Source organism: Erythrolamprus reginae, chromosome 2 (assembly GCF_031021105.1).
Source record: "Erythrolamprus reginae isolate rEryReg1 chromosome 2, rEryReg1.hap1, whole genome shotgun sequence".
NCBI classification, from domain to species: Eukaryota; Metazoa; Chordata; class Lepidosauria; order Squamata; family Dipsadidae; genus Erythrolamprus; species Erythrolamprus reginae.
Window position 1 is genome coordinate 167248614 of NC_091951.1, and position 16707 is coordinate 167265320.

The 16707-nt window shown below is 41.8% G+C and overlaps 1 protein-coding gene across 1 annotated transcript in view; it reads right to left on the reverse strand.

Moving 5' to 3' along the window:
• Nucleotides 1-10178: 10178 nt before the first annotated feature.
• The window catches only part of AXIN2 (axin 2), a 52615-nt gene continuing 46086 nt past the window's right edge, over nucleotides 10179-16707 (reverse strand). The window contains 1 exon segment of the mRNA XM_070740300.1: nucleotides 10179-10509. Coding sequence (XP_070596401.1) covers nucleotides 10383-10509 — 127 coding nt within the window. The 3' untranslated portion in view covers nucleotides 10179-10382.

The window sequence follows — 16707 nt, forward strand, 5'->3', positions numbered from 1 at the left end:
GAAAATGGAGCTCCACTCCAGAGCACTCAATTTGCACCGAAAGTTATTGAAAGAAAATGAATCAGCTACGCCCACAGTGTGGTAGTAAAAGTTTTGGTAGCCCTTCACTGCTTTGGAGCTTATAAGGAGGAAAGTGGTGTTTTTGAAAATATAGAGGACTCCAGAAATCAGTAATTTTCTTTGGAGGACAACAGAGTGCTGTTTCAGTAAAATGATTCATGGGGTGAGTATCAGGTAGAATGAAGAGACTGTTGGATGCTAAAACAGGCATCTGCTGATGAATTTGAGTGCTGCTTTTGTATCCTGTCCATTGTCCTCTATTCTATAGTAGACCAAGAGCCAATCTAGTCTGGTGGTTAGGGTATTAGGCTAGAAACCAGGAGACCGTGAAGTCCCACCTTAGGCATGAAAGTTGGCTGGATGACGTTGAGCCCAATCACAAGAAGACTTATTTCTAGTCTTGCCTTGGGCATGAAAGCTGCCTGGGACAGCCTACGAGAATGGTCAGGAACGCAGTTCCAGTAGCAAAATTTGGAGCTCCACCCCAGAGCACCCAATTTGCACTGAAAGATGTTGAAACAAAATGCATAAGCCACGCCCACAGTGTGGTAGTAAAAATTTTGGTAGCCCATCACTGGTTTCAACCCAACTCACATTGTAACATGCAGGAGCTAAGGTGGCGCAGCAGGTAGAGTGCTGTACTGCAGGCCACTGAAGCTGACTGTAGGTCAGTGGTTCAAATCTCATCATCGGCTCAAGATGGATAAAATGAGGACCCGGATTCTGGGGGCAATATGCTGGCTCTGTTAAAAAGTGCTATTGATAACATGTTGTAAGCTGCCCTGAGAAGGGTGGCATAAAAATCAATCAAACAAACAAACAAACAAACAAACAAACAAACAAACAAACATCAGGGTTGTTGTGGGAGAAAAATAGGAGGAAGTGCATGTTTGCACACTCCAGTTCAGTTTGGTCAGGCCACCCATAAAAGGGATACACAAGGATAGGAAGCGGTCACCAAGAAACCTTCCCTCCCTTCCCCAAGTGCTTGGCACAGCGAGGGCTGCATTGAGAAGAAACTGCTTGAGATGGACCATGCATAAAAGAGGCTGAGAGCTGGCATGAAGAAGACCATTGGTGCCCCATTGCTCTCCTAAATAAATGCTTACGGAGTAGCTGCAGCTGCCCTGGAGATAGCATTGGCTGGCGTTGGAAGGTTCATTTAGTTATTTGGGAGCAAAGGGGCCAGTGTCATGTTTTATATGGAGAGAAAGCTTGTGCTTCACCAGTTGCAACTCTTAGGAGAAAATTATTTATTGGTTTCCTGGTTTTAATGACTGGACTTTTATACCCTTGTCTTTTGTGGATTGTTTTTCAGCGTCAGAGTGTTTTTATAAAAGACACACAAACACACACACATCTCTGTCTACAAAAAGACACAGAGAATATCATGCCTAATGGAGTTCTGCTTAAGGAAGCTTTCGGAAAAAACACTTGGAGCAGGAGACCAGTTGGCACAGCTTGTTTGGGGCAACTTCAAAATGACCGCTCTGTCTCCCAAAGCTTCTTAAAAGAATCTTGATTGGACAGCCGTTCCAACAGAAGCTTGTTTTCTGTCCGAAACCTATTTTGTTATGTGTTCTGTCGGGCTCTCTGGTAGAATCCTTCCAAAAATTCACAGGTACAAATTTCAGACACACACACACGTTTGAAAATTCAAAACAATGTTCTTTATAATGAAAATTCACTTAAACTAAGCCCTCTTTTGTTTTAGCAAAGAGCACTCATCTCCAAACAAACTGGTAATTTGTACAAGTCCCTTATCAGTTCTGTGATACTTAGCTTGCAGCTGTGAGGCAATTCACAATCCTTCTTCTTTCACAAAGTAGAACACACTTTGCCCTGGTTTAGTTTCAATGTGGGGAAAAATCTGCACACAAAAAGTCAAAGTCAGTAAAGCAGTCACGAAACACAACGATCAGATAAGCCTCCACAATGGCCAAACCCACAGGCTGCTATTTATAGCAGCCTCACTAATTACCACAGCCCCACCCAACTACAGGTGGCCTCATTTTCTTTGATAATAATCTCTCATTGTTGTTGCCTATGCATCGTGGCTGTATCATTAACTCTTGTTCTGAATCCAAGGAGGAACTAGATAACTGATCTCCTTCTGAGCTGTCTGCCACACTCTCCTCCTCCCGGTCACTCATGTCTTCTTGGTCACAGGGGCCTTCATCAGCAGATTCCACTGGGGGGGCAAAACAGGCCTGCAGCATGTGGATGTCTCCCCCACATCCACAGTCCTTGGGGCAGGAGCAGGGCCAGAGTTAACCACAACAGTTATGTATTAAGTATTTGAACTTATGCAAGTTGTTTCCACCAAGGTCCGTTTTCCAAAGCAGGAAAATAAAGAGCTCTGATTGGTTCAGCCCTCTATTTAAAGAGAGCTTTCCAGGATGGCCTTTTGCTAGATTCACTTTACTTGCAATAAAGACCTGTTAGCCACTAGCCTGCCTCATGCCTCTTCAGTATGAGAACTCAACATATCTTACCGGTATTTATTTATTTTATTTTTATGATGCCTTTATTATTTTTATAAATGACTCAAAGTGACAAACATATCTAACGCTCCTTCCTTCTCCTATTTTCCCCACAACAACAGTCCTGTAAGGGGAGAGAAAGAGAATGATTGGCTCAAAGTCACCCATTCGATCAGACACCGAAGCACTTCAGCCTGTGACAAAGCCAGCTGCTGTGGCCTAGAGGTGGAGCTCTTGCCTCACAATCATGAGGCTGTGAGTTAATCCTAGGTAGAGGCAGATGTAGGGTCTCCTGCTTGGGCAGGGGGTTGGACAAGATGACCTGCAAGGTCCCTCCCAACTCTGTTAATCTGTTAAAATCTGTTAAGTGGCACTAAGCACCCAAGTGACTGAACTATCCCTGCAAATTCAGTAATGTTAGAGGGCCTAAGTGGTCTTATCCTTTTAAATAGGGTATGTTGGAGATTCCTGCTACAACAGCAAAGGTTAGCAGGAATCAGACCCTTCCACCTGCATGGAAGCTGAAGGTACATATGGCAAGCTCAATGACTGGAAGTCAAGAGAGTTGGCAATAAAGGGGGCAAGAAGACAAGCAGGGAGGAAAGGCACTGGCCAGAGTGCTGATTTTGGGGTTGGCCAGCTGTAAGGAACAGTTCCAAGACAGTCTTGGTGAGGAGACTCATGGGGTTATCCAAGGGCGATCCTAAAGGCCTGAGGGGATAAAAGTAGGGGCCCTAGGAATGGCCTTAAATCTCCTTTTACATTAGCTTAAGTTTACTCCACAGACTCACCTTTCATCAGGAGAAAACAATGTAGGGTCTGTGGGCCCTGCCTTTCCTTGTCATTAGCACCCACTCTTAACTGGGGTGCCCAAGAAAATAATCAAACAAACCCCAGGGTGAAAACTCTGGTTCTCAAGCATAAATATTCAGGTATCAGGTTTATTTCAACATCTTTCAGGGCAAATTGGGTGCTGGGGTGGAGCTCCATTTTCGCTACCCCACTGCATTTCCCCCTTTCCGGGCAGTATCCCACCCCTGATTATCTACTATATAAAGTGTATGTACACACACACACACACATGCACAGCTCTTTTAAAATTATACACATTCAACCTCATTTACTGTGATAGGAGAAACATACCCAGAGCCTAGAAGGGAAAAAGAAAAGAAATCAAAATTTTGCTACTGGTACTATGTACCTGACCATACCCGTAGGAGCTCACCACTGGACCAGACAACCGTTTGTCTGAAATGGTATAGGGCAGGGGTCTCTAGCCTTCATCACTTTAAGACTTGTGGACTTCAACTCCCAGAGTTCCTCAGCCAGCAAAGCAAAGAATTCCACAGCCAGCTTTGCTTTGCTGGCTGAGGAACTCTGGGAGTTGAAGTTCACAAGTCTTAAAGTAACAAAGGTTGGAGACCCCTAGTATAGGGTTTCCTGCTTGAGCAGGGGTTGAAGTAGAAGACCTCCACGGTTCTGTTGAACTCTGTTATTCTGCTCCATTTTGAGTTTGCACCAAGACTTCACTGAGAATTGCTGCTGCAGCAGATAAATCTTGAAGAAAAATTGTTAATATAGGTCAGTGGTATCTTGAAAGGCAAAAAATAGAGGTAACTGAAATGCTAAAGTTCCCTAATGTCTTTGTGTCCCTTGTAAATGCCCATTAACATCCCCAGCCCCACTCTCAACTTACCCTGTACATTATGAGCAATAATCACAGCCAGAGTTTTTCTATGCAGCCCAGAAAAGCCAGAGATGGCCAGGATTAAAGAGGGACTGGTAGGAAACTGGCCGGGCCTTCGTGCTGCTCTTAAATTTCCTGGGACATTTTTCCAGGCTGGGGTTCTTAAGTAGAAAATGGTTCTTAAGTAGAGGCAAAAAAATCTTGAACACCCAGTTCTTATCTAGAAAAGTTCTTAAGTAGAGGCGTTCTTAAGTAGAGGTACCACTGTACTCAAAATTTCCACTACCAATTCTTCAGAACTGGTCAGAACCTGGTGAAACCCACCTCTGCTCAATACCCAATACTGAGATCTCCCTTAATATTCGCTTTATTTATTTATTTATTTATTTGTTTGTTTGTTTGTTTGTTTGTTTATTATTTGTCAATCATGTATAGGCTTTGTATAAACATAACCATAAGTAAAAAGTAACAATAACAGTACAATAGGACAGGGACGGTAGGCACAATGGTGTGCTTATGCATGCCCCTTACAGAGACCTCTTAGAAACAGGGAGGTCGACTGTAGACAATCTAAGGTTAAAGTTTTGGGGGTTTGGGGAAGAAACCACAGAGTCTGGTATTCCATTCCAGGCATTGATTGCTCTGTTGCTGAAGTTGCATTTTCTGAAGTTGAGTTTGGAGTAGTTTACATTGAGTTTGAATCTATTATGTGCTTGTGTATTGCTGTGGTTGAAGGTGAAGTAGTCATTAACAGGAAAGGCATTTTGATATATGATTTTATGAACTACCTTTATATCAGATCGGAGGCGATGCAGATGTAAATTGTCTAATCCCAGTATTTTAAGTCAGGTGGAATAAGGTATTTTGTTCCGAGTTGAGGAGTGAAGGACTCTTCTTGTGAAATATTTCTGGATTCTCTCAATTGTATTAACATCTGATATGCAATGTGGATCAAAGACAGGTGAGCTGCATTCCAGAATTGATCTAACAAATGTTTTGTAAACTCTGATTAGCAGTGTAATATTGCCAGGGAAGAAGCTATGTAAGATTAGATTAACAACTCTTAGTGCCTTTTTGGCAATGTTGTTACCGTGGGCTCTAGCACTTAAGTCATTGGATATGAGTACTCCAAGGTCTTTGACAGATTGAGGATCATTTACAAGTTAATATTTTGCTTTCTTTTTTCCTCCCCAGTGGAACAAAAACAAGGTTTTATCCTTTATCATTTTAAAAACCATGGGGGGGGGGGGGGGAGGAAGCCACTCTAGTTAAGCCAGGAGCTTCACAAACTAGCCTGGCAATTCCCCATCCATTCCACATATGTCAATAGTTGAAAAGTGCATGAAACCATTTTAGTTCAGTCCCATTGTATTGCTACCTCCAGAGTGCAGGATGAGGTCCCACGCTTCTTAGACAGCAGAGTGAACACAATATACCCAGAACTGACAGATTAAGGTGATGTTGAATGCTCATCACATCCTACTTATACTCCAAACATAAGAGTGTTCACTTCCCATTCATTTTTAAAGGACTATTCAAACTCCCTTTTATCTCCACTAAACAGCCTGCTATGTATTTGAAGACATTTTATTTTTTGTTTCTACAGACCCCTGGGGGGAAGAAAGGAGAGGAAAGGAAAAGAAAAAGGAAAGACAAAAAAGGGGGGGGGAGGCAAGAATTTGGGAACACTGATATATAAAGATGCAAAAGCTTATATGCCAGCGAATGACTTCAAACTGACTCCGATGCATTCATCTTCCCAAGAAGAATTAAACTCAGTGTGATTTCATTTTAATAGCAGAAGAAGAAGAAAATACTACTGTGCAAGACTAAGTTCCTAACCTTTGATGGTGGAATAGAGGGAGAGGTGGGGGAATCACTTTCTTCACCCATGTGGTTTAAGTCTGTGTGTATCCATCTGTTATGTCCGGCTCATCAATTAAGGTGACCCCACTAAGTTGAGACGGCGGTTTAATAAAGACAGCAATCTATTTAAAATGCGTGGAACCATTTGCAGCTTTATTTTTAACTTACAACATGGGCCTCCATCTTAGGTGCTCAGTGTGGTGTTTTTTTCCCCCCTTCAAGATCGGACTGAAGTGGCGTCTCGTGTGGAAAATAATAAATGCAATGGGGAGATAGATGAGGGAGGAAGTGCCCAAGGCTGCCTTGAGACTCACACAAAGCGACACACATCTTAGTCAAACAAATGGTCTAGATTGGCACTGTCAAGGCTGGCCACCCAGGGATAGCAGCCTTAAGTGACAGATGGCAAATACATGGCCAAAGTCATGTTGGAACGCCAGATGATGGGCCCAGACGAGCCACAAAATTAACAGCAAGGGAACTGAATACAGGGTTTTGGTTGAAAGGGCGACTAATGGCTGGGAGGTTAGCTTCTCACTCCTGCTTCAGGCCCAACGTTCAAGTATACGACTGGTGTAGGCAGCCCGGGACATCCTCTCCCCTGCCTTGCATGCTGGGGGGGACAGTAGCAGAATTCCATTCTCAACTTAGGAAGAAAGCAAGTTTCATTTATCAAGTGAGACACCAGCCCTGCAGTGTTTCACAGATTCCATTTATCCTGAATGGGGAAATGACATATAGTCTCATAGGCCACATCAGTTCCCCACCAGCATTCTATTTACAGTTCTTCAAGGACCCCAAATTTATAGAGCTAAAGTGGTGTGTGTGTGTGTGTGTATGTGTGTGTTTTAAAGTCAGAATGGGGACACACGGCAGAGTATCCTGACCAGCTGGGCCAAACTTTTTGTTCTGCTTAACACATATTTACTGAAGCTTCCTATAGCTCTTCCTAGATCTGCCCGTAGCCATTTACAGTCTGACCCTAATATTTATCCAAAGTCCTGCTTCCAGAATCAGAGCCAATTTGTGCAGAATTAGCTAATCAATTGGTGTTAAAAAAAAACTATTATCGCTAAAGAAAATAGCAAATCCTATCAATATGCCTGCTCATTCTCTTCAGATCTAGAATATATAGCTTGCATGAAGCTTTAGACCTAATGTTTCCTGGGAATACTTAACTATTCCAAGATGTTTAAGAATAGGTCGATTTAAATATCTTAAAGACTTACTTTAAGATATTTAAATAAATCTCTATTTTTAAACATCTTGGGTTTCAAGCTTAAATGTATGAGCCGGCAAAATGATCTGTTTCTCCATGATTTCAGTCACATTAAGGCACTTGTACATTTATTTTCACCCTGATAACTGCTTCCAGCTGTCCATAAAGTTAATACATTCATTTGCAGTTTATACCTTCACAAAATTTCATTTTTGTTGACATTGGAGTTTCTAGAAAAATCTCTTTAGAATCTGAAGTGAGTCTAACAGTACCGCCCAGGCACCCACCCCCTCACACACAGAGTAGAAACCAGAACAAGTAGGTTTTATTAATTTGAAAAATATAAAAATTTTAATAAAGGCTACATCTCTTAATTACAATAATTATTGTACCAAGTATTTTTTTCTTTAAATGAAACTCTTTATAATGCATAATTTACAGTTTAAGTAGAACAAACATCATGGCAAAAGTCATAAAGTACAAGAGTTGTAGTAAAAAGGCATAAAATATACTATACATAAACCCCTTAAACAACAAAGGGAGAATATGGACCCTGAACACAGGGCAAAACACGGCATATTAATACCATGCAGGCACAGGTACTGTACTGATTGAAGTGTGTGTTTTTTCCTTTAAAAAACACACAAACTAGAGGGCCTCTATTAACAATATTTTCCCTATCCCACTTTTTACATTATATACATCATATTGTACAAACAAAATGTAACATTGTCAGAAAATGCACATATTAAACACACACACACACAAGCACACAAAGTTGAAGTTAAATGTATTTCTAAGTTAGGAGACGGCATTTCTTTGTTCCAGTGCATACAATCAAGACAGAGGAGAACTGTTCTGCATATTTCAGCCAACATCCAAGACACACTTACACAACACATACATACTGCGGGCAGGTTGAGTTGAAACAGCTCTTCCGGACATAGCCTCGGAAGCCAGCTAGCTCATCCACCATTCATGGTCCAGGAAGCAACTGAAAAGAGGCTGAGATATCCAAGAGGATAACAGCTGGAAGGCTAGCACCCACCGATGTACTGATTTTGCAATACTTCTGGGGGACCACTGCCGTCATAATGATGGTGCATCCAAAATTATACTTTAACCCTGCAGGAACTTCAAGTTGTTCAGAGTTGCTACAAGATCACCAATTCAGAGTTCCCATGCCCTTGAGTGGTGGTTACAGTTAAGATGGGGCATCCCATTGCAGAGTCTGGCCTTTTAATTATAGCTGTAATGCTGAAAGTGCCCTGAAAGAGTAGCTTTTGTTGTTGTTTTTATAAATTTGGTGACTACGTATCTTACTGCTAGCTAGAGCAGTAATTTCATATACTGTTGTCTCCTTCCATGATTCTGATCTGGAAGTTCTTACTTTTCTGAAACAGACATCAGAAACAATATCAAAGAAAGAGAAAGCTATGCCAGTGCCTATTGATACCAAGGATAACTGACAGGGCCCCAACATTATTATTAACTACAGTTTGTAATTATTGTTGTTATAGTTACCCCATCAGAACACCCTTAGCATGGAGTGTGTACAATTTCTCTAGCCTAGAGCAGTGTTTCCCAACCTTGGCAACTTGGAGATATTTGGACTTCAACTCCCAGAATCCCCCAGTCAGCAAATGCTGGCTGAGGAATTCTAGGAGTTGAAGTCCAAATATCTTCAAGTTGCCAAGGTTGGGAAACACTGGCCTAGAGTTTGTAATTAGGCAATCAGATGTACTGGGCAGCCTGTCCCCTTGCCTGCACAAAATCTTTACATTTATTTTACTGCCACCCTTCAAAATCCAGTTTTCCCCTTTTCCTTTTTTGGGACTCATCCCAAAAGCAGTAACGCCTTTCCCATAGCACCTCCCATTAGAACCATGGTGAGCTTCAAACTGTATTAGAATTCAAATTGTCCAATCAGGTGGGTCACCAATTACATTGGGACTCTTGAATTTCTAGAGTATCTAAACTCCCAGCTCTTTCACTATGTTGGATTCTGGGATTCTAGACATTTTGGTAGTCTCAGAAGAGGGAATGGTTACTCTGCTGCATGATTAAATCCAAAATAGGAATGAGGAAAAGACGGCGAGGGAAAGAGTGTGAAGATCTACGAAGTGCTCCTGATCTCCAACAGCAGTGGTTCTTAATCTGTTCACCATGAAGGACCCCCTTCTCTATGGACTACCAAGACTTTAAAACTCAAGTTTTAAATCATAACATTTCTTCAAGCCTTCACAGAGTCTCCTTTGAAGACTTCATAGCCCTCCAGGGATCTGTGGATCACAGGTTGAGAACCACTGTCCTAGAGACTGTTTTAGGCAATTGGGAATGTTTTCCCGGCACAAAAACTCGAGCATCGTTGATCAAAATATCCTATTCTGTAGAACGGACTTACCTTTTCCCTTCTCATCCCCTTCCCAAAGAAATAAAACCTCTGAAGAGCGTACAATTCCAGTTGGGTCTTCTAAAGTGGCAGAAACAAGATGCTCATTTCAGTAAAGGACACATTTATTTAGACTGTGGAAACGATGTAAAAAATAAAATATAAAACACCCCTTTTTCTTTACATCACATCCCCTCTTTTCTCCGTCTTTTTAAAGCAGCATATCCATAAAATGGATTTAAAGGGGGGGGGGAACCCCTAGAATGTTCAATAAATATCAATAAGGATTATTATAAGGTAAGCTATACAGAGTTTCTAAATCATTAAGTACAGGATCGTTAGGAAGCCATATATTTTCTATATGCAAAGTCTCTGAGAACATCATCTTCAAATCACCTGGAGCGACCATATTTTTAATAAATAGTTCAGAGTTGTTAACATCTTGGCATCTAGCTCAATAGACACGTCTTATTTTTCTTATTTTTTTTTTTGCTAAGGCTGATTTGGCAAAGTCTTCACAGACCTCAGTGTGTTGCTTCTTCATGGGTTCAAACCTTCCTTCAAAAATCTTTTGCTTGGTGGTTTTACATCCAAAGGCCAGCATCCGTAGCTTATATCTTCTTAAATAGGCTCACATAGACTATACGCCACTCAGAACCAGTCAATCAGAACCAGTCAATCAATCCTCTCAACTTTTCCAAGAATTCTGCCTTCGTACATTGGCAGAGTGGCATCATCATTCCAGATTTCTTCGAAGACTGCCCCACAGTCGAACTCATCGCTTGCTTTTTTGAAGTAATACCTGAAATCAACATATGCAAAAATAAGTAGAGTGTATTTTGGAATCAAAATATTTTTCATTGCAGCAAAACCACCCAACATTTCATATCTGGATTCCAAAGTTTCCTTCCCAACTTCCAAACTCATATATTTCCAGCTAGAGCAAATCAAGAAACAAAAACAAAACCAACCAGGATCTAATTTGGTGCCCTGTGCATTTGTGATTAGACTAGGCAGTTAAATCAAAGCAATTGAACAAATTCCTCCAAGCACGTGATACTTAATAGCATATGAATATAATCCATTGTTAGATTTGTTTTTGTCTAAGTGACTGGATCTTGGCTTGGTTTGGCTTGTATTGGATTTTTGAGCTGCCCAAGGTCAGCTGAGCCATGCAGTGTCCAAATTGAATCAAATAAATGAATTGATAAATAAATAGCTGTTACCCATCATCAATTATTACTTTTTTGTCTTCTACATTCAAAGGAATTTGAACCAATAGAGGTGATGATACAGTATCCTAGTAATTACTTGTGATTGCTTTTGGTATACAGTGTTCCCTCGATTTTTGCGGGGGATCCGTTCCGAGACCACCCGCGAAAGTCGAATTTCCACGAAGTAGAGATGCGGAAGTATATACACTATTTTTGGCTATGAACAGTATCACAAGCCTTCCCTTAACACTTTAAACCCCTAAATTACAATTTCCCATTCCCTTAGCAACCATTTAGATTATTACTCACTGTGTTTATTTATTAAAGTTTATTTTAAAAAATATTTATTAAAGGCAGACGAAAGTTTGGCGATGACATATGACGTCATCGGGTGGGAAAAACTGTGGTATAGGGAAAAAACCCATGAAGTATTTTTTATTTAATATTTTGGAAAAACCGTGGTATAGACTTTTCGCGAAGTTCAAACCCGCGAAAATCGAGGGAACACTGTACCGAAAAAATTAAAATAAATATTAGTTCTAATGGTAATGTCTTATTTACCACTTTAACTATGCATATAGTTTACTACAAAGGCAAATATTTAAAAGCATACATTACAGCAGGCCTGGGCGTTTTATAACCCTCAGACCGGATCTGGCCCTTGCTCCCTGTTCAGCCACATGAAGTTAAAAAGAAATTAAAAAATCAAATAAGAAATTAAGTAAGTGTATGCCATGAATGCAATACAACCATATTGGTTTTATTTCGAAGGTGATTGGTATTTTTTTTAAAAAAATTACCTAAGTGTGTGTGTTTGTGCCTATGCACCCACACAGCCCTATTTGTTTGGCTCTACACAAAAATCCTAGTTGCTCAAGTAGTCCTTTTGGAAAATTAATGGCCCGCTCCTGGGTTTTAGTGACCCGGAGGTCTCTCTTGAGTACTCAACGAGTCTCATGCCAATTGTAATGCAAAACCATTGCAAACGTCCATGGACATAATAAATAGCAGTTCACATTATCCAAATTTCAACCACTAAAATGATCCCTGCACTGATTTATGGTCCAGTTTGTCCTGTGCCTAGTAAAATTATCTTGGATGGGTGGTACAATATGCAAATCAGAATAAAGCTTGTGAACATGGTCAAACAACCCCCTCCCCTCCCCAATCTGTTGGAGACATTGACAAAGATGATAGCAGAGTGCTGGATCACATAATTGTCAGTGCGCTCGCAACCAAGTTACTCGAGCCCTCCCAGAAGTTGCTGACAAAGCATGAAGCAGAGTTATCATTTTGCAGGCTTTAAAGTACCATGATCGTCCAAAACAACACCATCGTGTTTATTGTCCCTTCTCAGACTCAAAGTCTGGAACAAATGACCCAATACAGTCTTCTCTTATTTTGGCACCATCCAAATCTATGGGCCTCAAATCTCTAGACTTTTCAGTCATCTCCAATCTGGGATTTAAATTTCATATCTCAGGAGGTAAGAGAAGGCTAATTTAGGATACATCTATATTGAAATATAAAAAGAAAGGCACATATTTGAAGCACTACATAGTATGTCAAACTCATGTTGTCACGTCGTCGTCATGTGACATATTGAAACTCCCCCCCCCCCTTCGCTAAAATGGCCATGGCCAGCATTTGACACATCCAGCCCATGGGTTGTGAGTTTGACAGCCCTGCCCTACAGTAGAAAGAAGGCAGAATTTTTCCAGATGTTGCTGAAACAACAAAGGCCAGCAGCCCATACAATCAAGAGAAAGGGTTGTTGGGAGTTGTAGTCTAGCAATATTCGGATTATCTCTTTCCCTGCTTATAGGGAAAGTTAACATAGAAGAGCTATGTTTCATTCTTTTTAATTCCAAGGTGACTGCAATAGGACCCTGATTCTCAAAGAATCAATCAGCCCTTCCATCCGGAAATGATTTCAATTTTCTGATTAATATCAATGGCAGACTTGCCATTTATCATCTGTCAATCAAGTATGACCAATTTCATTTGTCTGCCTCTGTTTAATGGGCAGCCCTATACAAGAATAATTCACTACAGCAGCAAACCAGCTGCTGGACTCCAAGAAATATCCTGGATGGACAAGTGCATGGTCAGCCAATTGAATAGCAGCTAAGAAAAGGCTCTTGGACAAGAGAGGGAGAAAGTGAGAGGGGGGGAAGTACTCTGAATGGGTCAGTAAATTAAAAAACAAAGTGAAGGGAGAGGAGAACCTTTGAAGTCATTCATAGGTATTGGCAGGAGAGCACAGTTTTTCTTCGCCAAGCATTTGATTTAAGGAAACAAAAATCTAAAACAAAACCAATTATTAATCTGTTCCTTAGAGCATCACTCCTGCCGTTTAGAATCTTTCATTAGAGTGCAAATACTTTTCCTTTCCTTTTCGTTGCTCTTGGGAAAGCGTTCAAGCCTTCTGCCGCTTTCTGAAACAAGAGAGCAATGCAGAATCCCCCACTTTCAAAGCCATAGAGAGGTTACTGCATAGTCACGCTCCCGATATCTCTTAGCAGCTCTTACATAATGAGCGAATCTCGGCTTGGCGGGGGCAATATTTGACACTGAAAGGTCACGCAGCGGTGTCCCCCTCTCCTTTTCTTTGGCTCGGGAGCATAGATCATGAAGCCAGGGCTCACCCAGACAAAAAAGAGCACCCCTTCCCCTCTTGTGTCAAACAGTAAGGACCCCTCTATTATCCTGAATTAGACCGTTCAGCTTCTTGATTAAAGGTTCCTTTTATCCTCCCGTCCAACTTACTGCCTCCTTCTCAGGCTGCTTAATTGCATATGCACCAAATGAAGGCCTTCCATTCAGAGAGTTAGCATTTGGGGAGCCTGCTTGTCTACTACTCCGTACACAGACAGACACATGGCCCTCGGTGCTCCCAGGCTGGGCTGTCTGTCTTCCCTGAGCTGTCATCCTTCCCCTTATCAGCAAGGGAGCTCTCTCCCCAAGTAGACACCAAAGGAAGGAAGCAAAAGGTTGCCGAATCCAAAGAATCTCCTCCAAGAATGGGTAGATGGATCAACCGGTCGGCCGATTGACATCACCACGGATTGGAAAGTTTTTATGATTTGATTTTTTTTAAAGTCCCATACTAAAGCAGAGGTCTCCAACCTTGGTAACTTTAAGACTTGTGGACTTCAACTCCCAGAATTCAACTCCCAGAATTCAACTTCCAGAATTCAACTCCCAGAATTCAACTCCCAAAATTCAACTCCCAAAATTCAACTCCCGGAATTCAACTCTGGGAGTTGAAGTCCACAAATCTTAACGTTATCAAGGTTGGAGACCCCTGTCCTAAAGGATGGGGAGGACATGTTGAATATCTTTTTTGTCAAGAAGGCCCCTTCCTTTGGAATGGAACTCAGGAAATTTTGGACTGAGAGGGAAAACCAACGACTGTACCAACTTGTGGTTCTTTTTATCAGATTTGGATTACGAAGATACAGGCAGTCCTTGATTTATGATCACAACTGTGTCCAAAATTTTGGTCGCTAAGCAAGGAGGTTGTGAAGTGAGTTGTGCCTCATTTTACAACCTTTCTTATCATGGTTGTTAAGTGAATCGCTGCTGTTAACACAGTTGTTGAGCGAATCTGCCTTCCCCATGGACATTACCTGTCAGAAGGCCACACAAGGTGATCACATGACCCCTGAGATATTGCAAACGCCAGTTGCCAAGTACCCAAATTTTGATCACATGACACAGATGTTGCCATGATAGAAAGTGTGAAAAAAGTTCATAAATCCCTAAACTTCGGGATTGGACGGCATAGAGGTTGAATACATAAATGTCTAATGGAGATTCTCAATCATCCAGGACATAGTTGTCCAAAAAGTGCTTTTTCCAAAAGGCAACTGGACTTTCTGATGTGTGTGTTTTGTCTGAAGACATTTCGCTTCTTCAGCTTTGAATTCAGCTCTTCTTCAGAGCCGGAGAAGCTTCTTGGATGAGATGTGAAACGTCTTCAAAGAAAAACCAGAAAGTCCCATTGCGTCTTGAAAAAAAAAGAAAAGCACCTCGCGTTCATAAATCCGCTTTTTCCATTGCTGTTGTAACTTTGAACAGTCACAAAAACCGCATCGTCATAATTCTGAGGACTCTCTGTAGCACAAGATCTCTTTGACTCAATGAGGAAACTGTTCAGTCCCTCTTCCTCCCTTTCCGCTACTTCCAGATGATCCCAGGAATGTAACCAAATCCATTCATTTCAGTTAAGCCAGGACTGTCCCTCTGCAGAGCCCCCTTTCCTGACCCCAAACTCAAGTACAATGAAACTTCCTTCTAGAAATCCCGCAAGCCAGCAGGCAAGGGGGGGCAGGGGGGCGGGGGGGGGCGGGAGGAAAGCCTTTGAATGAGGCACAAAAAGGACTTTTTGCTCAGTTTTATCTCCTCCCTTCCAAGAGGATAAACAGCTGTAGCAATAACTTCCCCCTTGATCTCGGGCCCTGGCAGCGTTGACAAAATTCTTTGTTTGAACACCACATTTTATTTTCTTGGGGGAGCAGAAGGGGGGGGGGGAAACAAGACACAGTGTGATGTTTTCCATAACTGCAAGTTAATTTCTCACAGAGAAGGGCAAAAAAGGAGGGAGAGCGCAAAAGGAAGGGAGGGAACCCAGACTGAGTATCTTTCCCTCAAAAATATCTCTCTGTCCCTCGCAATCTCTCAAAACACTCTGAGGTGGACTTCCCACCGAAAAGGCCGCTTTTGAAGTAACTTCTGCTTCTTTCCCCGCCTTGTCCTAACTCCTACCCATCCCTTCTTTCTCCCGTATCTGGCAACCTGGAAATAAGGAGGAACTTTCTGGTGGTGAAAATGACCAGCCAGTGGAACAGCTTGCCTGTGGAGGTTGTGAGAGCTCCAACACTTGAGACTTTCAAGGGGAGATTGGACTGCCATTTGTCCGAAGTGGTATAGGGACTCCTTCTTAAGTGGGGGGTTGGACTAGATGACCTACAAGGTCCCTCCCAACTCTAATAAATAAATAAACCTTTCAGGCTATAAAGTTGGGCTTCCTCTCTTTGCTCTTAGAAACATAGAAGATTGATGGCAGAAAAAGACCTCATGTTTCATCTAGTCTACCCTTTATACTATTTCCTGTATTTTATCTTAGGATGGATATATGTTTATCCCAGGCATGTTTAAATTCAGTTACTGTGGATTGACCAACCACGTCTGCTGGAAGTTTGTTCCAAGCATCTACTTCTCTTTCAGTAAAATAATATTTTCTCATGTTGCTTTTGATCTTTCCCCCAACTAACTTCAGATTGTGTCCCCTTGTTCTTGTGTTTACTTTCCTCTTGCTGTGATACTCTACCCTGTTCAGTGTGTGTGTGTGTGTGTGTGTGTACAAACGCGTCCAAGTAAGGGACAAACCTGAACTCTACGCTTTCTCTTTAAGCCGCTTGGGTGCCCTAAATCCTCTGTGCTGACTGAAAGTACCCAACCAAAAACAAAAACAAAACCCGGAGGCACCTAGGCTGCAAACTGACTCATTCAATCAAGAATGTGGAGTGTCAGCCATGGATGCAGCATGTCTTTGTGTCTTAAAATGAAAGGCACAGGCTTCAAAGGCATGCTTATTAAGAGGGCCTTAGAACAAAATCAATGCCAGATGTGACCAAGAGTGAGTGGCTAGTCCTTCCCTAAGCAATCACTGCTATTCCGGGCAGTATGGCCCTCTTCCCTGAAGGTCACCTGCAGTTTCACTCCAAGTCCAGCCACAAGGAGGAGGAGGAGGGGGGAATCAAAGCTTTAGATCAAAATGA